The sequence below is a fragment of the Pezoporus occidentalis genome, unplaced genomic scaffold (assembly GCF_034315485.1).
Source record: "Pezoporus occidentalis ecotype Australia unplaced genomic scaffold, CSIRO_AGI_Poc_V1 ctg14, whole genome shotgun sequence".
In the NCBI taxonomy this organism is placed as follows: domain Eukaryota; kingdom Metazoa; phylum Chordata; class Aves; order Psittaciformes; family Psittacidae; genus Pezoporus; species Pezoporus occidentalis.
In genome coordinates, this window is record NW_026913209.1 from 5,244,125 (window position 1) to 5,267,575 (window position 23,451).

At 38.7% G+C, this 23,451-nt stretch overlaps 1 protein-coding gene across 3 annotated transcripts in view; it reads left to right on the forward strand.

Annotated features, from left to right (window-relative positions):
* The first annotated feature begins 1,073 nt into the window (after positions 1 to 1,073).
* KCND2 (potassium voltage-gated channel subfamily D member 2) overlaps positions 1,074 to 23,451 on the forward strand; it is a 287,025-nt gene continuing 264,647 nt past the window's right edge. The window contains exons 1-3 of one of the 3 annotated variants that reach the window (XM_062609654.1): positions 1,081 to 1,172; positions 2,024 to 2,130; positions 3,290 to 4,451. In XM_062609654.1, the coding sequence (XP_062465638.1) occupies positions 3,337 to 4,451 (1,115 nt within the window). In that variant the 5' untranslated portion in view covers positions 1,081 to 1,172; positions 2,024 to 2,130; positions 3,290 to 3,336. Of the gene's footprint in view, positions 1,173 to 1,478; positions 2,131 to 3,289; positions 4,452 to 23,451 lie in introns of those variants that run through there. The other 2 variants (XM_062609657.1, XM_062609653.1) reach the window with 2 other exon arrangements.

The window sequence follows — 23,451 nt, forward strand, 5'->3', positions numbered from 1 at the left end:
TGAGAGCAGTTACTGATTACAAAAAGATCTATAGTTGAAAATGAAACCTTTTTTGATTATTTGTTAGGAAAGGAAGTTCTGTGTTATCGTCTCAGTGCTGAGCTGACAGAACCATAAATTTGGCTTTATTAATTGCTATAGGACTGTCTTTTTGTAGCAACAAGTAAAAAACCCTAATCTTTCATGTGAGAGAAGAATACCCGCATCACTGAAAACTCAGTAGCTATAGCTGACCAAACAATTTCAAAATAATGGATTCATTTATTGGCTATAATGTACAGAACATCTGAGCTGGGAGAAAAGAAAAAACAATACAAACCAACAACTTCAGCAAAACTACAGAAAGTATCCTTTATTTTATGTGATATTTTATTTCATGTGATTTATGTGATTGATCATCAGCACAAGTTTCCCTAAGGCTGCACTCAAAACATTTTTCAACCTTTTCTCTCTATGTTTTCAAGTATTTCTTAGAGTAACAGCTTACCAGCTACAGTACAGATAGTGTTCAGCTTTCACATGGGAACTTAAACAGAAGCTAATATATGCTGCACTTGAGCATGTTATTAAAATACAGAAAAGAGCTACCTCTCAAGCTTCAGTATATATTTGGTTTATTTTTGTTTCAAGTTTCTTTGGCATATGCCTAAAATAGGCTATTGGAGTGGGAGGTTTGGTCAGACTTCAAGAATAATGGAACCTATTTGCGCTATGATTCCTTTTAAAGCCTCTACTACTAAACCGAATGTCGTGGTTTAAGACACTGAAACAAACGTTCATTAGAAGGAGGAATACCTTCTGGTATATTGACGAGAGCTCTGTACAGAAGACATCCAGCGTTTTCAGAACCTTAGCTAAAAAATACAGATAGTTCTTTGCATCTACGGGAGCTATTACAGAGGCACGCAGAGTTCGAGGAATTAGGTGCCCGGAGATGCAGCCGTGCCACGAGCTCTCCCGCGGCTTTGAGGCGGCAGCGGGGCCCTGGTGCAGCCCAGCGGGCGAGCGCGGAGCCGGGGACCCTCCCGGCACCCCGGCGGGGAGCTTACTTCCCGTCATCCGCACGCCATCTAGCGACGAGAAAAAGGTGGGCGGCTTTGCGCGGGAGCGGAAAGAAAAGGAGGAGGAAAAGGCTCCCATAGCCGTCCAAGCTCTCGCCTTTCCCATAGCTGGTAAGAGCCTTTGGATATTGCAGCGAGAACTCCGGAGTGGCTCGGGGCGGGTTATGAAGAGCATCGCCGCACTTCACTCGCAGGCATTTCACCTCCCCCTCCCCCCCCCTCTTCTTTCAGAACATCGTTCCCCTTCCCTTGAAAGGAGCCAGCGCTCCCGAGGAATCCCCAGGATACCTCACCTAAGCCGTCTCCGCCACCCGATCCCTACCCGAAACACTGCTAACTCCAAAGGGTCTGTGCGGCGCTGCCGGCGGAGGGGCTGGACCGCGCGATCCCAGCCCCGCAGACACACGCACACACAGACACCCACAGCACACACAGACCCGTACTCCCAAGTCCGCCCTCCCCCCCGAGGCACTCCCCGCCTGCCCTGCCGCCGCCGGCGTAGCCTCCCGCAGCCCCTTTGTTCCGTCGGCGGAGCGATGCCCTCCTCTCTCGCCCCACGCCCCCCCGCGCCCCGCTCCCCGCTCCGCCGCAGCCCGTTGCCGCCCGCCCCTACGCCCCAAGCCCGCGGGCGGCAGATGGGCAGGGTGGCATTGCACGCCCGCCGCGGGGGATGCAGCGGGAAGCCCCCCCCCACGCCCCTAGCCGCGCCAGGGCCTCGCCGCCGCCGCCCGCAGCCCGCGGCAGCCCCGCGGCAGGGGCAGCGGACGCAGCCGCAGCCGCTCCGCAGGATCCGCGCCCCGAAAGGACGTGCTCCGCCGAGTTGCCAGGCGCGATTACGTTGGTTTTTTCCCCCCACCCACCCCTTGAACTTGTTGCTTGGCTCTCGGTGGTGGCGGAGGGGGGTGGGGGTGGGGGAAAGCCTTATTATTGATGTCCCTTTGGATGCGATCAAGCTTTCTCAGGAGCAACTACTTCCCCGCCGTTCCCGGCGGGGCGCGGAGATCTAGCGGCAGAGCCCGTATTTCCAAAAGTCTCTATGCAACTGGGCGCTTTCGCCAGACTTTCACAGGTAGGTGCCACAGGCTGGGCACGTTTGGAGGGATGCGAGAGCACAGCCGCGGGGAAGGGGCGAGAGGAAGCAGGTGGAAGGGGTGTGTGTGTGTGATCCACCGCCGAGCCGCTACAGAACCCCGCTCCCCTGCCCCGCGCCCTCTTATGCGGCCCCCCGCCCGCCCCGGCCTCCGCTGCCGCCGGGAGCACCTGCCACGCTCCTACTCCACCGCCAGCCTCCCCTGGCTTCGCCCTCCGCCGCCCGCTCGATCGTGCCCGAGGACGCCCCATTTATCCCACCTTCTGCGGGAGCCTCCAAATCCCGGCTCGTACCCCCGCCACAGGCACCGCGGCTCTGCCCGGCCCCGATCTCCTCGCTCCGGATCAGTCTCTGACCGTGCCCCGACGCCCCGTCCCGGGGAGACTCCCCTCCGCGCGCTTTCTCTGGGGCGCTTGCCCCCCTCCCTCGCCCCTTCCCAGCGCCCTTCTGCCATTCATCGCATTTCCTACACGGAAAACTTGCCTTAAAGTTTAATGCTGCCGCCCGGAGCTCCTCCCCCTGCCCTGCCGGCTCCCCCGGCCCTGCGCGGGGTCTGGAGGAGTCCCCGGGAGGTAACCACGGTTAGGGAGAGGATTCGTCCCGTCGCTGCTCCAGAGCTGCAGCTGGGGAGGGGCGCGGCCCTCCCGGTCCATCCCCTCCGCCTCGACACGGCCCCGCTGCATCCCGCCCGGGCACGGCTCTCCTGGCAGCCGCGGCCCGGCTCCGGCGGCAGGCGGGGAGCGGAGCGGAGCCGAGCACAAGAGGGGCGGGGGCACCGGCTGCATCGCGCGTGGAAGACAACCTCCTTCCAGGTGGCTGCACCGCTGCACCAGAGCTACTAGCCGGCTTCTGGGGTTAGTGGTTTGTGGAACTGCTTCCATTCAAGGGCCTCGAGTGGACCTTGTATCCAAAGGATCTGGCTGCTACAGCAGCTGCTTTGAATACCTTGATTTCCAAGTGCCCTGATTTATTGTCCTGTCGAGACCTGGAAAGGATACTCTGGGATGAAAAAAGGCGAGAAACAAAAAGGAAACAAAGAGATTTTTTTTTGTTAATATGGAAATAAGCAACAGTGTTAAATTCTATTGCCTCAAATATGCATGAGCATTTCTATTTTTCTTTTTCCTCTCTATTTTAGTGGCTGCACCAGAACTGGGTCTAGATTGACTCACTCAGCTGTAGACCATGGCAGCAGGAGTAGCAGCTTGGTTGCCCTTTGCCAGGGCGGCAGCCATAGGATGGATGCCAGTGGCCACAGGTCCCATGCCAGCTGCTCCTCGGCAGGAGAGGAAGCGAAGCCAGGACTCTCTGATTGTGCTGAATGTGAGTGGCATCCAGTTCCAGACGTGGCTGGACACCTTAGAGCGCTATCCTGACACTCTGTTGGGCAGTTCGGAGCGGGACTTCTTCTATCACCCTGAGACACAGCAGTACTTTTTTGATCGGGACCCTGACATTTTCCGCTACATTCTCAACTTTTACCGTACTGGGAAGCTTCATTATCCCCGCCAGGAGTGCATCTCAGCTTATGATGAGGAGCTGGCCTTCTTTGGCATCATTCCTGAGATCATTGGTGACTGCTGTTATGAGGAGTATAAGGATCGCCGGCGTGAGAATGCTGAGCGCCTGCAGGATGATGCTGACCAGGATAATGCAGCTGAGAGCTCCCTGCCCTCAATGACAGCTCGGCAGAGGATGTGGCGGGCTTTTGAAAACCCACACACCAGTACACTGGCTCTGGTCTTCTACTATGTCACTGGCTTCTTCATTGCTGTCTCTGTTATTGCCAACGTGGTGGAGACAGTGCCTTGTGGGGTAAGCCCAGGTCGCATCAAAGAGTTGCCCTGTGGAGAGCGCTATGCTGTGGCTTTCTTCTGTCTGGATACTGCCTGTGTCATGATCTTCACAGTTGAGTATCTCCTACGTCTGCTGGCAGCCCCTAGTCGCTACAAATTCGTGCGTAGTGTCATGAGTATCATCGATGTGGTTGCCATCATGCCGTATTACATTGGCCTGGTGATGACAGATAACGAGGATGTCAGTGGAGCTTTTGTGACACTGAGAGTCTTTCGTGTCTTCAGGATCTTTAAATTTTCACGCCACTCACAGGGGCTGCGCATTCTGGGCTACACGCTCAAAAGTTGTGCCTCGGAGTTAGGCTTTCTCCTCTTTTCACTCACTATGGCCATCATCATCTTTGCCACAGTCATGTACTATGCAGAGAAAGGTTCCTCAGCCAGCAAGTTCACCAGCATCCCTGCAGCCTTCTGGTACACCATTGTCACCATGACAACACTTGGGTAAGTGCAGCTGGTGTTTGGTTACAGCCAACATTTCAACAAGTGTATTGTCACTAATGGAAAATACTCAATTTTTAAAAATTGCTAGAAAAAAAATGTGAGGGTAAGTTTTTGTTACAGAACTTCATGAATAAGGCTCATCACTTCTTTCTAAATGTTTTGCATGTACAAGTGAGTTAAAAGTGTTGCTGAAGTTAAAATAAACCAAACCCCAAAACTGCAGATAGACTGAAAAAGAAATCAACAAACCAAACAAAAATCTTGAAATTCTTTGTGTTCTTTCAAATTTTCCCTATTTTATTTGGTTTCGGACAGTGAAAATGGAGTATTTTATGAATATCTGGATGTTTAATAATGTGTTGGCTGACAGAACTTGTTACAGTGTTGCTAAAGAAGTGATAATTATAAGGAAAAATTCAAGTGCGATCTTTTATTTTGATCATGCATAGAAGTATGTGAATCTGCCATTTTCTTTAAAGTGATGTATTGATGTAGACTTGGATAAAAAATCACTAAGTCATTTGGTTTTATGAAAATAAAACAGGTATAACAACCTTAATGTTTACAAAAATGATTCCTGATGTTATTTAAGACACTGGATAAATTTCCTTTGATTTTCATAGACATGGAACTTGCAGATGACAAGTGTCAACCGGCATTGACTGGTGGCAGACTCTGAAAAATTATCTGAGGAAGTGTGAGACATGACAGATGAAGCATAAGTCTTAAAACATAATTCTAATAACAATATAAATTATTCCAGAGAATTTGGAGTTAAAAATGGCATTGCTGACGTTCGACTCCAATGCAGTTTAGTGCAAAGTTGGGAGATGGTATTAATTTATAAAGTCTTTGATACCAGCATCATATTGTACCAGCTGATTCTATGCACCAAGCTGTAAAATGCATTTGTCTTTAATTATAACAGGGATTTAGTAAGTTGGCTGGTTGGAGGAGACAATTTGTTCCCCTATTCTTAATTTTGAGCTGTAGGGTATCATTTATGAAACTGAAAATTTGTCAATTCCTTGGAATCTGTCCAGTTATTTAATAATTAAAAATATTAAAATGCAAACTTTTCACTTTAATAAATCAAAGCAGATAATTTTATTAGTCAAACATTTTTCCAGATCTTGTTGAGATTTATGAAACATGTATAACTTCTAAATTTAACAAAATGAAAAGTGCATTATGAAACTATTATGAAAATATTTACTTATTATGTGCAATTGTAATTTAGTTGGGAAACGCACACACAAAATATTGAAAAAGATAAAAGGACTGCCTTATGCCACTATTTTTTATACAGGGCTTTTATCTTCAGAGTGATGTAACAGATGAAGATAAATATAGTGCACTGTTAATATTTTATATTACTTGTAAGGGCAAGTTATGCTAAAAAGGAATGACAAGAGCTTTGAGGATTTTAATCTGCTTTCCTGTTATTTTGGGGGTTTTGTTTTTCTCTGCTAGTGGCAAAAGAAAGGGACAAGTTAACAGAAGGAATAAGTTATATATGCTAACTAGTTCTACAGACCTGTATATTCTGATTGTGATACTTTTTGCCATATATATTTTAATTAGAATTGTGATGATTTCAACAAATTAGGTCTTCAGAATTTAGCAGTATTTAGAATGTATAATCTTATTATGAAAGAGTAGGGTCAGGTCGATGTGTTTCTGTAGTGAAAAGTAGCATTTGGGGGACTTGTCTCAATTCTGGGCAGTTTGGGCTGCACTTGTCCATGGTACTGAACATAATTCTTTTTTTCAGGTTTATGACCAGGTTACAGTTGGTTATGATGGGGATATGGTATCTGTTTGGAATTAGTATGATTTGTTTGTATTGGGTTTTGAGGAATTATTCTGAGTAAAGTCTTCAAAGTACTGATGAGATTATTTGAAAAGAGCCTAAGAACCTATTTTCAAGTATGCAACCATACAACATATAGGTCATGAGGGGAAGAAAAAGGGTTGAAAAGAATACATACATGCTTGACTCTTTTTTCAAGGTGGTTTGCACAGATAAAAATTGAGCAAGTTGAGCAGAGAGCCAAAGTCTCACATTCAGAAGTTCAGGTATAGTTAGAAGTTCATGTACAACAGACATCACAAATTTCTTGGAAATCATTAATGAATGCCTTAGGTAGATGAGGTCTCTTTAATAACATCATGATAACTACATACAGATTATGTTAAAATGTTAGATGTGAATAATTTAAATAGAATTAACATAATTAAATCTTTGAACTCTTTTCACTTGATGGAATAATTACAAAAAAAAGAGTGGAAAATTATATAGAAAAGAAACAAGGGTCAGTGAAAGCTGAATGTAATTAGTACTGCTGCCTTTGCTCTGTGCTAAAGCTTCTCATCCATTTACTAATACAGAACCCTCTTTCATTATTAATTTTAGTTTTAGCTGAATAAGGGCTATATAAATGGACTCTGTATGAGCAACTTTTTTACTTTTAGCAACAAAGCTAGATGAAGTCTGTATGTTTTAAATGACAGTAGCACACATCAGGTTATGTGAAATATTATAAAATACATGAATGCTAATACTGAATAATAGATTAACATAAAGTTGAAGTTTTGAGTCTTGGTGTCATTCTTATATTTTGCTAGATAGCAAGGGTATTGAGTAAGCAACCTTTGTGATTTGGGGAGTTATTATCTTGGAAGCAGAGCTATATTTCTCAGTTCTGCATGATTGCTGGGCAATTAAAGTGCCTTTAAAAAACATAGATTACATTTTCCAGTGCAGAGTGCCAGTGACTTCAAATATTACTACACTTTAGCCTCCAAGGATATCCCAGCTATTAATTGTTCTTGACTGCTCAGCTCAAGTAGTACATAGTCGTACATAAAGATGTTATATGAAAGGAGGAAAAGAAGAGAGAAGGAGACAGTGAGAAAAAGGTAAAGGCTGAAAGAGAGAAGAAAGATGACTCTAGAATAATAGCATGCACTCTACCCAAAATGGAGCTGTCTAATATAAAATTTCAAATTAGTGTTTTATCAGCATTAGTTGTAGCAAAACCAAAAGTAAAGTAGGGACAAGAAAGGACAAGAAAATAAAATGAAAAGCAGTTTGTGGAGATTGAAGCATAGAAGTTAGGGGCATAAAGATCAAGAAACAGAGCAGTGTAAAACCTGGCAGAGAAAAAAGTTCAGGTCTATTAAATTGGGACTGGCAGACTTACATGGGGCTTTTGTGAACACCTACACCCATAATGACACAGTTATGTCACTTTCTGCTGTCACCTTATAACACCTTCTGCCCTGTCAGTAGCTACCAGATGAGCTGGAATAGCTGGTAAGGTTTTGATGATGAAAGGGTGATGTTTGTTCCCAAATAAGTCAGAACTAGAGTGTAGTTTTTGTTTTATCAAGATATTGTACTTTAAATAAGGAAGACAGTGCTCTTCTGTTACTGGTTCTAAAGCAATCTCACTGCCATATTAAACTTTATATTTATAGGCATTACATTGGCTAGCTTTGTCAAGTCATACAGTACTTTTGTAGATGAGAATAATACTTTATGAAGCGAAGCTTAAACACAAGACTATTCATTTATTTCCTCTGATTGTATAAACTGGAGGTGTGTCTTCCAGAAAAGGTAAAGCAACTGTTCATTTTAATTACTTGTTAAATCACCCATAATATATGAGGAATACTGTCTAAAATATGTCAGATTCCTGGAAGACTTTACAATCAAGCAGGTGACTGAATGTGACAACAGAAAGCTACAAACTGTGAACAGAGGAATAGGATGACGGATTTAATTTTCCTGCACATTCTATTTTTTCCCTTCTTCACTCCTTTTCCATTCCTACTGCATCCCTATGTATATATTCCATCTAGTAGTTTTCTCCACTTTTCCTTCAAATTACCACTTTCCATACTCTTCCTCCTGTTTCGGGATTTGTCTGCTGGCTTGGCACCTTCCCTTCCTTGTTCAAGACAAGTTTAACCTTCATATTAAGACTTTCTGGCTTTGTTTTTCTGCTTCTTTATTCCAGATTCCTCATTCATCCTTCACCAGTAGATCAAATCTTTCATTCATCATTATTGTCATTCATATGACTTGAACTTTCCTCATAACATGGTTTTTTCCTGACCTTTATTTGATAGATTTTTTCCCTTATGAGCATCACAAAATTTCCACAACATCCCTCTTTTCCAAAATGCCACACATATTATCTTGTTGTTTTTTTTTCTGACCACTGCAAGTGTCTTTAGTTTCTTACGGTTTCTGCATGCTTGTTTGAGAATATCCATCTCTTCAGAACTTGTATTAATAAAATTAGTTCAATAAAACCTGACAAGAGAGCGCAAAATCAGAAATCTTTGTTTTGTGAATAATTTCATTGAAAGTTTGGAAGTATATCTGATGAATATTACGGAGATGAGCAAAGCTGCAATGTTATTTCTGTATCTCATACCTACATATTAGCTCATTCATTCATTTTGTGTTTGATATTTTCACCCTTGTTTCAAATAGCATTTTCTTTTGGTTTTGGGGTTTGTTTTTTTTTGTACTCTTGTATACAACCTAGTTAATTTTGTATTTTACAAATGTGTTTGATGTCTCAATCTATTTTCTCTTCACAGCAGAGACATTTAGCCTGGATAGTTAGAATACTGTGTAACAGAGGAGGGACAAATTGTAGTGTAATCACCTTCAAAGCACATACATAGATATTCAAGAAAAGCTCCAGGGGGAATTCAAAATACTGTAAAGTATGGGTCATTTTGATGGCAGTAGAGAAAATTTATTTATTCTTTGATAAAAAGATTACTGAAACTGTATTGGCCTGTTGTTGGCTTGACAGAGGAGTTGTTATATTCTTATTTAGTTGCACAGGGTGCCAGCTTTCCTGTTCAAAAAAATTCTGAAGATCTCTTGGAGGAACCAGGAGTTAGCTTACTTCACACATTTTCTTGAGCAGGAATTTCCTTACTTCAATTACGAAGGGCATGAAGGTAATGCTTCACAAAAAGATCTTTCTGCTCAGAATCTGATTTATTTGCTCCTTTGGTGGAAACAGATGGAATTTTGTTTCCTTATTGTTACTGTGAGTCAAGAATAAGAACAGTGAGATTGGTGTGGGCCAGAATGTATCAAAGAAATTTGCTCACTTAGTATAGCAGAACAGATTGACTCAGAGAGTAATTACTAGTAGTGCCTGATCAATTAATTATGGCCTATCATTCAACTAATCCTCAGTGAATATTGTGATTTTAGTAAAAACCATAAGTGATTGAACGTAAGAAGTTCAAACTATCAAGTTTTTGATAAAGTAATGACAATTTGTACTTGACTCACTTCATTGTGCCTCTAAGAAGAAAAATTTGCAATATAAAAGCTATATTAAAGTATAAATACAGTATTAGAAACAGAGCTACTGTAAAAAAAATAGGAAATGTATTCAAAAACATCTGGAAATAAAAAAAATCTGGAAATGGAGCATCTGAACTGCAGAAATAAAAATAGTATCCAAAATAAGTTGAGAATATCTTGCAACATCAGGGTGGCAATTAACTTTTCAGACATTTGAAAGAAAGTCTAGTGAACTGCTCCAATTACTGTGTTTTTTTTGCCATTATAGTCCACTGGCAGCAGTTCATAATTTACATCATGGTAAACTGATGAGACAAGTATCTGGTTCAGCAGCGATTAAGTGGATAGATTGTTCAAAAAAGGGAATATAAATTAGAAATCCAGAAACAAAGTTTAGATTCATCCCTATCAGATTTCGTCAGTTACCTGACAATAGAGCTGAGAGAGTGATGGAAAAGATTCTTGTATTTCTGTACCTTTTATTTATTGGGTAATAGATGGGAGCACAGATATTTATGCAAGACATCTTTTCTGTTCTGAATTGCTTATGCAGTGGAGGAAAACTTTTTGAGTTCATAGACAGTGCTTTGAAGATAGCTCTATGCCACGTTTCCCAGAACAGTAATAGTTACCATACTTAGACTATGACCTCTGTCACAATTATTAACCTATTTTTCTACCATTATTTTTTAAGTATTTTTCACTGAAGCATAAAATTTTGATCTTCCTGGGCCTCCAGTAATATTTTATAGTACCCCTGTAAAGTAAAAGAGTTGTGAAGTTTCTTTTGACAAAAAAAAAAAAACAACCAGTAAAACCCCATTTCCACCAAAGTACGAAATAAATTTGCATTATTCCCACAGCACAAACTTAAATAAATATGAATTGAGATGAAATAAAAATTAGACCTTTTGACTAGAGCACCTGATAAGCAACAAGTGTAAGTGTTCTTTAGAAAAATACTGAATACAAATATTTACTCAGGCATCTGGTGTAAAAAAGCTCAGATTTAAACATGAGCACACATGAAGATCATGTGATGAATACGTCAGTCCTAGACTATTTCAGCTTTATTTAAAAAAAACAAAAAAGGCATAAATCCAACAAGATTCTCCTCTACCATAGCACAAATGAGATTGCAGTCTTTTCTCTCACCAGAATATACAAAGCTCATGCATTATTACAAGGCATTTCTTAATGTACCCAGTCATTGGTACAGTTTTTACTACCTTAGTTTAGATTCCAGTAGTTAAGTGCATTTACAAAAGCTAACAAAACATTAAAGGACTGCTATCTATGTAAATATTAAAGATACAAAGATATTATTCATATAAGCAGTTACATTCTTTGTACAGTTAGAAAAATTTTCCTTTCTTATATTCCAATGTCTGTTATTGCCTTTCACCATCCTGAAAGACATTGGAGTCATTGTGTAAATGTACTTAATTAGGGCTTGATTCTGCACTGTTATAGAAAATGGGAGATTGCCTAAAAAAACCCTACAAAATGTTATTAATAAGAACAAAGTAAAATTTTGAGTATTTAAATTATTTAGGAGCAGTATTTTGCCTTCTATCCCTGTGTTTTCAGTTCCAGTGTGGTCAAGTATTACAGACACAGAGATCTCCCAGGTTTATTAGTTTATAGGAGCCGAACACCACAAGGAAGATTTTTAAGGGCATTAAGGTATCTGGAGATGCAGATAGGCACCCAGCTTGGATTCTCAAAAGAGGCTTAGGTGCTTAGAAACACAAGTCTTAAGTGCACAAGAATGACTGTGAGGGTAAGTAGAGTACTTCAGTGGGACTCTGGCTGTGTCCTATCGCTATCAGAATCAAATGGATCTTACAAGAGTTCAGGTCTTGTTAAAACACAGTATGCCTTATATCCACATAGCACTGTAGAAGGAGGTAGAGTATTGTGTGTATGGTATTCTTAGGAAGAGAATTAAAAAAATCAAGAAGAAAAAAAAAGGTAATATGGCTGAAAGAGTAATGTAAAGCATCCAAGGGAAAATATATAGTTTGAGCCTAGTTTTATGTCTGCATTTTTCAAACCAACAGTTCAGTATAAACATGTATGTAACAAATGTGTGTTATGACATGAAGATATTGTTAAATTAATTAAAATGTTCTTAGAAACTGGGTGCAAAAGTACAGAGCACTGTCAGGTAGGAGATTCCGTTTTTTTTAAAGAAACATCCAGCCTGAGGATTTTTTGGCTTCAGTCTCATATTTAGTTTATATACAGTAAATTTGATAGTATATGTGGTAAGAAAAGGTAAACCGTAATTCTGAATTTTGACAGCTACAAATTCATCCCCTTCTCTGGTGTGCTGGCAATTATTTTCATTTCTCTCTATTTTAATTTTCTGTGCATATTGTTTGTGGAATTAAGTGGGAGGTGTGAGAAGTATTTTGCCTGCATTTTTTTCAATAATATAGGCTTTGTAAGCATAGTCTATAGTAGTTAACTTTTACCTTAATCCATGTTCCTAAGTGAAGCATCTTTAAAACGTGTGTCCACGATTTTTCCTGATTAATTGTTTAAAAAGTTATTTTCTTGAGGTATCTTGTATCACAGCTCTTTCTCTTTGAGACTGTGATTTGTGAGATGACTCAACCAGATGGTTTCTGGCCCAGCTTTGTAATAACTAGCATTTGCCCTAAAGCTTCATATAAAAAAATTAAGCATACCTCTCAATATTAAGAACACTTGTTTATATTTCTTCAAAGTATTATGTAATAGTAAATAATATGAACATTAAAACAGAAGTGTTATAAGGTCTGTGTCTGCATAAAGAAATTTTTCTGTTTGATTATTGAGGAGTCCGTTTCCTTAGATAGACCGTAAAAACTTCTAGGAATATATTTAATTAGTCTGAGTACTTCGGTAAATTAAAATAAAGTAAACATATTCCACTACAGTTTTAAATCACTTTGGATAAAAAAAGAAATGTGAAACTCCATAGAGGTACTTATACATATCTGGTCTTATGATAATACATGAACATGTTTTGATTAAGTGTTCTTTGGGGAAAAAAAAAAAGTTAATTTGAGGCCAAACCCCAACTTTATTCAAGTGTGTATCCAGTGACATGGAGTTTTTTTGCATTGTACTGGCAGACTCTCAAAATATTTTGGCTGATATGTAAGGAAGAGTCTTTCAAGTTACCACTTGCAAGCTTGGCCATCCAAGGCATTCCTTGTAAATGGCTGAGAGTCAGAGTGTGAAATTGTGAAGGATGTAATTTAACATTGTGTAATAGCTCACAGTGTGAAAGTGTCTGCTGCATCCTAACTCCTTGCTTTGTTCAGTAAGCTGAACCAAAAGAGCTCCCTATATGAAGGCATATGTAATGTGGATAGGATCCTTAACTTTTCATTGTTGTTACTGTACATCTCCCCCTTTTTTTATAACCCAAAGGAGGATTTTTATTACTGTGTTAGTGGCCTCAATTTCAGTTTCTGCAACTTTCATCTCTCCCACTTGCATCTGCTTAACAGTTCCCTGAGCATCCTTATCAGCTATGGGCAGCAACTACTGCACTGTGCAGGGTTGCTTAGGAACAGAATTGATGCTCTTTGACACGGTGGATTACAGCTGCAAGACGCTGGTCCCCAAACTCCTCTGCTTCCCACAGAGGAATGAAAAGCAGAGAGGTTGAAGGTGCTTTCCAAATCTGGCTGTGAAGTGGGTATATACTTTTTTGGTTTAGAATATATAATCACTTTATTGTTGGTAAACCGCAGGTGAAGAATTGTGGCCTTTCTATTGAGAGTACAGCAGTACCAAAAAGAAAATCTTTCATAATGACTCTTTTAACGGCAACTGTGTAATTTAAATACCATGGTATCTTGTACCACTTACGTAATTGAGAATTTTTTTGCTTTTCTAAGCTTTTTTGGTTGGCTTGGGTTATCAGTGTTACTTTTTCCATCAGTTGATCAAATCCATGTTGAGATACGGGTATCAAGGACTAGAGACAGACAGAACTAGACACAATATATGCACCTGTTGTCATACACCTAATAAGAGCTAGATAAGTTATCAGTGCAACTATTTCTTGTGTTTATTTGATATCACAGTATCACAGTATGCTAGAGATTGGAAGGGACCTCGAAAGATCATCTAGTCCAATCCCCCTGCCGGAGCAGGAACACCTAGATAATGTTACACAGGAATGTGTCCAGGCAGGTTTTGAATGTCTCCAGGGAAGGAGACTCCACATAATATATGTATTTATACAAAAAAAAAAAAAACAAACAACCTTTGAATATTTGCATGGTAAACGTTACAGTGATTGAGAAAAAAAAATGTGTGTTACATATGCTACATTTGCTATCCTTGGACCATGTGCTGTTTCTGGTACCTCTCCCTTCACCCCATGTCAGTCAGATCATTGCAGAAATGTTACCTGCTGAAAGACTGAAATGAATTATCATTCATTTAACCTACAGTCTCTTTCTTTCCAAGACACCAAATTTTGAAATTTAATGCATTAAATCATTCATGGGAGAAGCATGGTTCAGCATCCTGCTGTACCGGCAGCGCTGTGACAGCCTCTCTCCTCCTCTGGGGACAGGCACAGCTTCAGACCACGGGTAATGCTAACTTCTTGTGTGTGGCACACACAACCAGTGACTTTAAAATAGAGACCTTTGTGCATCAAAGCACACATATAAGATAAAAACCTAGCTGTGGGAGGGGGAGATAGGAGCCGGTTTTGTTTCAAGTCTCTTGGAGGAGACAGAAAAGAGTGCCTGGCGTGCACTGCACAAATCGCTTTGAATGCAGCTGCCTTCTGAGCAGTGACTGCCCCCTTCACACCGTGAGTACACCACAGTATCTGTCAGGCAGTGATCCACAGAGTGGATTTACTGTGGGTTTGGACATGCAGTAAGAAAGAGGTTGTGGGTTTTTCAACACTTTTCTGGAAGGAACTTTCCCTGTATTTACTAAGTAGCCACCACATACAGTGTGGAGTGTTTGCTACATCTTTCCAGACAGATCAAATAAGCACAGAGAAAAGTTCTAGATGATGTGGAATACTGCACAGGAAAATAGTTTGAACAGTGGATTTGGATCCACATAAATGGATTTGAAAGATACTCATATCAAAAGGCTGAAAACGTTCATTTCTTTAATGTCAGTGGTGTATCTTCTGCCTTTGTGTACATTCTGATACCTATTTTCCAGCTCACTAGCTATACCTGTAAGTTCCTTTGTTTTCAAAGCAAACAAATCCAGATATAGCAGAAAAGTTTCCTTAAATAAGCTTTTTATGTTGTTTGTGTATGGTTCTTTTCCCAGTGCCTACATTTGTGTGGAAGGATGTAGCAGTAGAATTTATAGATAGTATCTTCAGCGTGTGGATTTTTAAAGGAAACAATCAGGTCATACAACTCTTTTAAAGGAGACATGTACTACATCATTTTTTATAAGGATGCAATCAGGACATGTTGTACAGTAGAATTATTCTAAAAGAATCTGGAAGTGGAATTCAGACCTATTTCTCTGCCAAATGCTTACCATCTCTCAGAGGTATTTATAAGCCGTAACTTACTCCTCCAAAAGTTAATCCTTCTGAACTAGTCAGCCTTGTCTTACTTAGGCAATAATGAACAGAAGCAGGCATCTGGAGGTGCTCATTTCTCTGTGCTGAGTATAAATTAAATTTATTATGATTAGCGGAGATTTTAACATTTAAATACCAAGTGAAATGGATGAGATAAATCCCAGCCTCTGTGTCTAGCTGGTTTGGTCTAGTCTACTTGTTTCCAGTTATATAACTCTGAAAGGCCCAGAACATACTTCTTTCAAAGATCATAGTAAAGTACATGATAGGGATTTGATGACAATTCCCACTTTATCAAAAAGGCAATGTGCTTGTCACATTTAAATTCAAAATATTCTTGTTTTGTGTAACCCTCAATGCCACTTCAGTGCTTTTGCCTTTTGCCTTTTCAAAGCAACACACACATACAAATTGAAAAATAATAATGAGTTTTTGCCTCTAGAAAACTGAAAGAAACCCTTAAGTGTCTGCTAATTTTCTTCAGGAAACAAGTCATTCTTCAAATAGCAATGCTTTTGAATGAAATTATGGAAAGCTTGAAAAACTTAAGGTCAGAGGTTTATAAACTATTCTTGTTCTACTGAATAGGAAACCTAAAGATCGATTCACATGTTGGTGTTGTTAACTGTTTTCACCACTGTCCATTTTCAAAGTGTCCCAGTAGAGAAGTGTTTAGAAAATCCCCCCATGCTGTTATTCTGGTGTCTTCCAGGAGGTGTCAGAGCTCTGGACTGCAGTTAGGCTTTACCAGTGCATAGCTCTGAAGCAGACTAAAAATCTTAGACCGAAATAAATTTAATCGGGGAACCTCTCCTCATTTCAGTATTCATTTTCATGTTTAATTAAATGCAAAAATTACCAGTTTATTTAAAGCTGTCTTCAGACTGGAGCATTGCAGAAGCTTGAGGACCATGAGTGAGGGTTATGGTCAAAACTGCTTCAGAGTTTGTGTCTTTTTCATTTACCTTCTGAACTTTGTTCACTTCTCTACAAAGGTACCAATCTCTGGTGAAGAAATTCTGTAATTTGTTATGAAATCCTGTTATCAGCAGTGATTTGGTTTAATCTGTGTTGCTTTAATTCATTTTAGCTTGTCTTCATGTTCTGCTTTTTTAGAGCAACAAATCTCAAATTTCCCTGGCAGTGCAATTTTCACACCTATTTCACACCAGTGTGAAATAACATTTCCTTCACTATATTTCCCTTTAGTGTAGGATTTCATGACATTATGTTCCTCTGTGCATTAAATGGCATAGTAAACTTTTCTCTTTTTGTGTGTAAAGAAATAAACAAACTGCAGAAGAAATAATATTTCCTCTTTTTATCCCCTCAACTGGTTAGTTTTATCATAAACTTCCAAACAAGTTCTAAAGCAAAAATGCTGTCCTGCACCACTGCACCACTACAGAAAGTTTCCTGTCCTTTAAGATGGGTATATACAGTGTTTATTTCATAATTTGGGGAAATTAATTTTGATTTAATTATCATTTAAAAAAAACAAACAGTACTCCTTCAATTTGCTGTTTAAGTAAATGCTCTTTACAAGCTTGAAAAGTGATGATATTAATGGGGTAGAATGTAGTCTCTTTCTTAAGTTTCTTGCTTAATTTTAAGTTGTCGTTGGAATGAGTCCTTTTATGAAGACAAGTTTATTTAAATACTTCTGAGATTTGAAGTGATATTTTTAATATGCTAATGACTTTTACACTGTCTTATGAAACAGATTGGTAACAGAGACCCATGCAACTTGTCTGCAGAGAAATTATTTACCTAACTGGTTTACTCAGGGAGCGTTAAAAATCTGAATCACTAGTCCTTCAAGAAAGCAACTTCACAGTGACTGGTCCTCTGTGCTGGGGTGGGGTGGTGGGACGTGATGTGAGAGAGGGATGGTGTAGGATTCTTTCTGGATCTCAACAAGAAAAGCCCAACAACAAATGATTTAATAAAATAGATGCTTTAATAAGTTAAAGTGAAAGAGTAATATAGATATTTTTAGGAAACAGTGCTATGAATTTCATCTTATGATGAAAGACCACGTTCCAGCCATTACTGTTACATTCTTTTTGACTGGAAAAACAATTAGAAAAATTAGTGGCAAAATATCCACCAATGCATATCAAATTCAAAAGATACAACATCTGCCTTGGGAACTCCTTAAGACCAGATTGCTGAAAGCTGAGAAGGTGTATTGGGAGAAGTAAAAGATGCCTTTGCTTATGTTCTACTGGTGTCATCTGCTTCTGGCCAGTGATCAGGCATTGAGCTAAATGGCTTCCTTATCTCACACTCTCACATTCACAGTTAATGGAAATGACTTAACTGTGGGTTGGATCAGGCTTAGATTGGGAAATAAATTAATTTATACTTTTTTCCTAAATTCTTTTAAACAACTTTGGGCAATGGATGAAAGATTGCTGTTCGTAAGTACCAAAGGTTCAGAGGATCCAAGAATATCATAGAGCTTAAAAACTGTGCAAATAGGAAAACAACTGCTTTAGACTCACAGTTATTTCTTACATCTCTATTTTGTTCAGCCATTTATATAGTCAAAGGTTATAATCTAGAAGGCAATGAGAACTTATGTCAGATTCAAAACACTTAAACTTTAGAAGCATTTCAATGGAAGATGAATAAATGCTGCAGCACCTGGGAGTGCTGAATGCCTTGCAGGATTTAGTGCTATTCACTTGATTCAAAGCCCATGGAAATCAATTAGAGACTTGGATTTGACCTGAAGGGACTTTGCATCAAGCTTGTGTATGAACAACTCTAGCAAGATATTGACCAGGACAACAATTATTTATTTGAATTATCTCAGACTGTAGGATTTAAACCAAACTCCATGGCAGTGCAGCAGGGTTTCCTGCTATCAGTAACTTATATAAAGATAGGGTAGAAAAAGCAAAAGCTAGAGGTTAATTATATATATTGAGGCATAGTTTCATCATCAGAAAAAAAGTAAGACAATAGATCAGATTTCTGATGTAACAGGTTTAGTTTGTCAGCAGTTTATCCAGAGGAAACTCTTTATGGGAACCAAGAAATACAGCATCTCATTTGCTGACATGGTGGTTGTGTCATACATGGGATCCCTCCCCAAATATTTCACAGAAATTGGCCATAATCAACACTGGAGTAGGGAATTTGCTCAGAGGTTTTTACAGCTAAAAGGGGAATAATTTGGCATTTTTTTTTCTTAGCTTACCAAAGTCTTGTTATCTCACAGAAACTTTCAGGCAACCTTGAAAGGATATCACACATTAATGGCATCAGTGAAAATGACAGCCAGAGCGTGATGTAACTAATTTTGGACTGTTACAAAAAGTGCTATTTAGAACCATAAAGGTTTTGTCTGTTGGTTGATCTGTTTACTAAAATAGTCAGTGAAAAATGTGCCATATATTACATCTCCTCATTATCCTGCTGGTATGAAGGACTTTTAAACTAATAGTTCTGACTATACTTTGGGATTGTCCTGCTTAACTATATTTGGATAAGGTCATATATAAAATGGGAATATAAAGAAGAAATACTCAGTTCCCTAACAAGAATCTGTCAGACAATCAGTTAAAATGAATGCCTGGCTAAGACCCATACTCAATAACACGATGATTATTATAAGCGCTTCTGTGCTTGCTTGTCTTTCAGCCTTAGAAACTATCACTGCCAGTGAGAAGGCTCACACTTTCTTAGGGTCCTTCCATACACGATGACCATTAGCTAAACAATTTTTTTAATGAAAAACAGTTTGGTTTGGGGGTTTTTGTTTTGATTTTGGGTTTTGTTGTTGTTTTTTGGTTATTTTTTTTTTTCTATTTTCTCGTGTAAGAAACAGATGTAAATACTCTGAAAATCCTGGAAGAAGGACAGAAAACATAGCTTTTATTCTTGGGTTTTATTCCATTTGGGAACATATTGCAGCTTTGTTGACATGGATGCACTGCATGAATGGCTTTATGCATATTCACAACTTGTTTGAAGGGAAATGGCTTATTAAACAGTAATCATATAGCATGTGTAGATGAGTTTTGTGGATAAGCACGTATCTTTAGCCTCGTTGCTTGAGATTGGTTATTGACTAAAGAAGTTTCTTATGGTGTTTACTCTTCCAGGAATTTTACCACTCATCTTATGTCTGATTTCCTTTTCTGACTGAGAAATTTCTTTTTCCTTATCTCATATATAAATAATGCTGATTTTTCTCTGTTCCTCTTGAATCACATGCTTGAGGAAAAAGAGAACAGAATTAAGGAGTGTCTAAATATGAGATTAAGTGGGCTGCTCAAAAATATGTGTCTACTTTCAGGTGAGCTAAATCACTCTCTAGACTCATTAACTGTAACGACTGCAATGGGGGCTTCAGCACTAACTCACATGAAAAAAACTACATTCACAAAAGTGTCTGCACTTTCTATGTGAATCTATTTTCCTTCAGATTTGAGTTCCTGTGTAATGATCTAATGCAGTTTAACTGCCCTTTATTCGATTTTCAAGCTTCTTTCCCCAAGATGCTTTTTCCTATTTGCACTATCAGAGTGATAGCATTTTTCTCAGGAGAAGGGACACAGAATATATTGAACAGGTCACCTCTGAAAAAATCTGTGTACCTGTGTTCTTTTGACACATTATGATTATATTAGTCTTTGTACATGTCTTTAAGGAGTTCTGGGTAAATAATTTTCTGCTAAGTGAATAGAAAAAGGGAAACCATAGAAAATTCACAGCATTTAAATGTTCTGCCCTTGATAGTGCATTGAATAAGCAGTAGAAAATACAGATGAAATGATATTCCAAGATATAAAATTCTGCTAGATGAAAAAAGATGTAGCAGAAAATTGTGCAACTGTACTACAAACTAGTGAAATGAAATGAGAAAACTTACAGGGAATAAACCTAAAAAAATATAGATCAGGAACACTATGTCTTACAATAAAAAAAGGGCACTAGAAACTACAGGGGAAACTATGCTTACTGTATTGGAAAAACATTGATAAATATTTTGTCTTTCTAAATGTAGAAGTAATTTCAAGCCAGTTTATTTTCATTTGTGACAGTCTTATTGATCTAATACAAAAGAAAAGCATTTTTCACCTGTGCATTTTTTTTTTTCCTAAGCAGAAATATAGATAAATAGGTGGAAAAATAAATTATTTCTATCAGCATTTGGGTTTAGAGGTTGGAGGCAAAGCCCACAGGTGATTTTATTTTCTTCAGCAGGCTTTAGATCAGGATGCTAGTTGTGTCTTACAGTATATAATCTAACATTTCTATGACATTAGTTTATAACTTTAAAAGAAGTCATTCCAATGGGGACCGGAGTGTTGGTTTTTTTCCCATATGAAATCCAAAGTAAAAATTTTGACCTGCTTTCCTTATCAGAAAGGAAGGCAACTCTCTTATGATGGGCTTGTGGAAATGTTAATGAAAGCTGAAAACACTGCTAGAATTTTGTGGTTTTGAAAAATGTTAAATGCATCATGGAAAGGTTTACTTTATGTAATCCACTCCAAAATGTGTGTCTCAGCCGTCAGGTTGGAATATATCAATGTGTAAAAAATGCAATTACTCTTCAGGGCTGAGGCAAACTCTAATAGTTAGATGCTGTGCAAGCTTCTGAGACTAGACACCGTGACGATTTTGTAGGCATCTCATTAATGACTTGTAGCATTGCAGCATGCTCTGCTTTACTTATTTATTGAAGAGATAATGGGAAATAACTAGTTTCTTTGTGAAGTCATAAATAATATGACAGAAGGATATTAAATGCAGTGAGATGTGACAGAAAAGCTAAAAACTTGTGGGGTTTAGTATTTTATGGTGCCAGTTCTCTTTTACCAGTACATGTAAAACCAACAGATATGTTTTAGCTGTTTTTGTGAACAATTATCAATTTAGTGTGCTAGCTACTGAAATGTGGTGTCTTAAATCATAAACAGTATCCCAGTCTTGCTATTTTGCAGTGGCATTCAGAACTTACTAAAGAATAAAACCCTCAACCCCCCTCCCCATTCTGTTTTTCTTTTGGTCTTTCTCCATTTTTGTTTTATACAGGGAGAGCTTTTCTCTGTTTTTAATTTCCCAATATGAAATACTGGTTCTACAGAGTATGAATATTTCTGACATTATTGTGTGCATCATTTGTTCTCAGTGAAAGTCCTGTTCTGAAAATGCATGCAGACATACACACAAGGTCTATTGTGGATTCTCAGCACTTGGCTCACTTGATGATTAAAATAAAAGCTAGCTTTTTTTTTTCCCCCTCTGTGTGTACATATATGTATGGCTGACCTAAAAAGAGAAAAATGTGGTTTATTTTGGAGTTCAGACATAGCACTGAGATACAGACTGAGGTAGCACTTTCCTATCCTGTCTTCATTCCTGTTCTTTTCACTAGGAGATTTATCATGCAGCATATTATGAATTTCCTCAAAGACTGTGGTGATTAATGAAGTACCAATCTCATTGGTTAGTCTTTGGAATATTTCTGAGTATTATGCCCCACAATTCTTTACCTTAGGTTTGACTCAATGTTTGGTGTGAAGCTAGTATAGAAGACAGAGCTCCACAGTGATGCAGCCAGTTCTACTTAGGTTTTTGAGCCATGTCCATCCTCACAGACCCAAGCACCTGTAATGTAAACATTACCCCTCAGTGAGGGCTGATCTGTCATGCTTAGCACTGCCAGTAAAGTACATTTTTAATTCTTTTGAAATAATGGAATGTAGGAAGAAGGTGAAGAAATTCGATTGTGTTTAAAGTGATATATATATATATATATATAAAACTAAAGTGAGAACCATTTTCATCATCATTCAACTATTATGTGATGCTTATTATTGTAACTTGAAACTTCTCTTCAGGAACAGAAGTGCCATAATGACTTAAAATGAAGTGTTTGTTTTAAATTGAACAATGAAGTGGGGACTTGGTGTTCATATTACACTTGTAGAGTAGAATTTAATCTCTAATCGTTCAAATAACTGTGAAGCCACTGGATAAAACATCACTTAGCTCTGAAAAAAAAACCCAAACAGAAAACCCAAAAACCAAACACCAAATTATGACAGTCTTTCTCATAAATTTTAGGAAACTACAGAATTCTTGATCTGGAAATACAGCAGATGAGACACTCATGTTGTGCTCATACATAGCAAAAGGGAGAGTTTACTGTTCTGGAAGTATCTGTCCATTTCTGCTAGCCATTTCATAGGGGTTATTGTTATAACTAAACCTTCCTTGTTTGCACATTCAGGGCGCAAAAAACAACTTCCCTTCAGGGGAAACAACAAAGCAAAACAAAATAAATGGTTCGTTTGAAATGGTAGTTCTCCAAGTGGTCAAGCTGTGGACCTCTCACATGAAATATTCTTTTTTTAAAAATTACCAAAAAGTTACATCTTGAATCTATTCTTTATATAATAAATTGAAATATCTGATATGCAACCTGCAGGCCTAATTTTGATACTATATGTCATTGTAACTCTCTTTTTCAAAGTGGTTGGGAGGTCTCTGAGATACAGAGCCCTTAACAGATTATTTCTATCAGCAATCTATTTAATTAAGCAGCCACACATGGATAATCAAGGATAATAAATGGACACCCTTGCTTGGAGTTTCAAGTGAAAGGGAAAATAGATTGGATTACTGTCGCATTTTGCCATGAGTAGTTTGTGGTAGAATAATTCTGCATTTGTTACTTTCCATGTTTAATACTGTTACAAGCTATTTGAAGAATGTTTCCAAATACCGTGTTTCAGAAAGAATGCACCTAGCATAGTTTGGTATATTCTAGGTCAGTTTTTCTTGAGAATAATACTGGATAGATGTTAAAATACCATATAACAGTTTTAATTATCAAAAGTAATAGCTGTTCAGTAATCTTATCAAGTATTAGGTGTATTTTTAATATACATTGTACATCTTCTTTATTCTGATAGTAGTTATAGACTCAGGTACCAAATATTCTTGTTGCTGTGTAGCTTAAACTATTTTCCTCTGAGCAGTTATAGGTTTTGAGTAAGTTGATAAAAAAAAACATAAAATCTGCATTGAAAATTTTACCATGGCTCAAA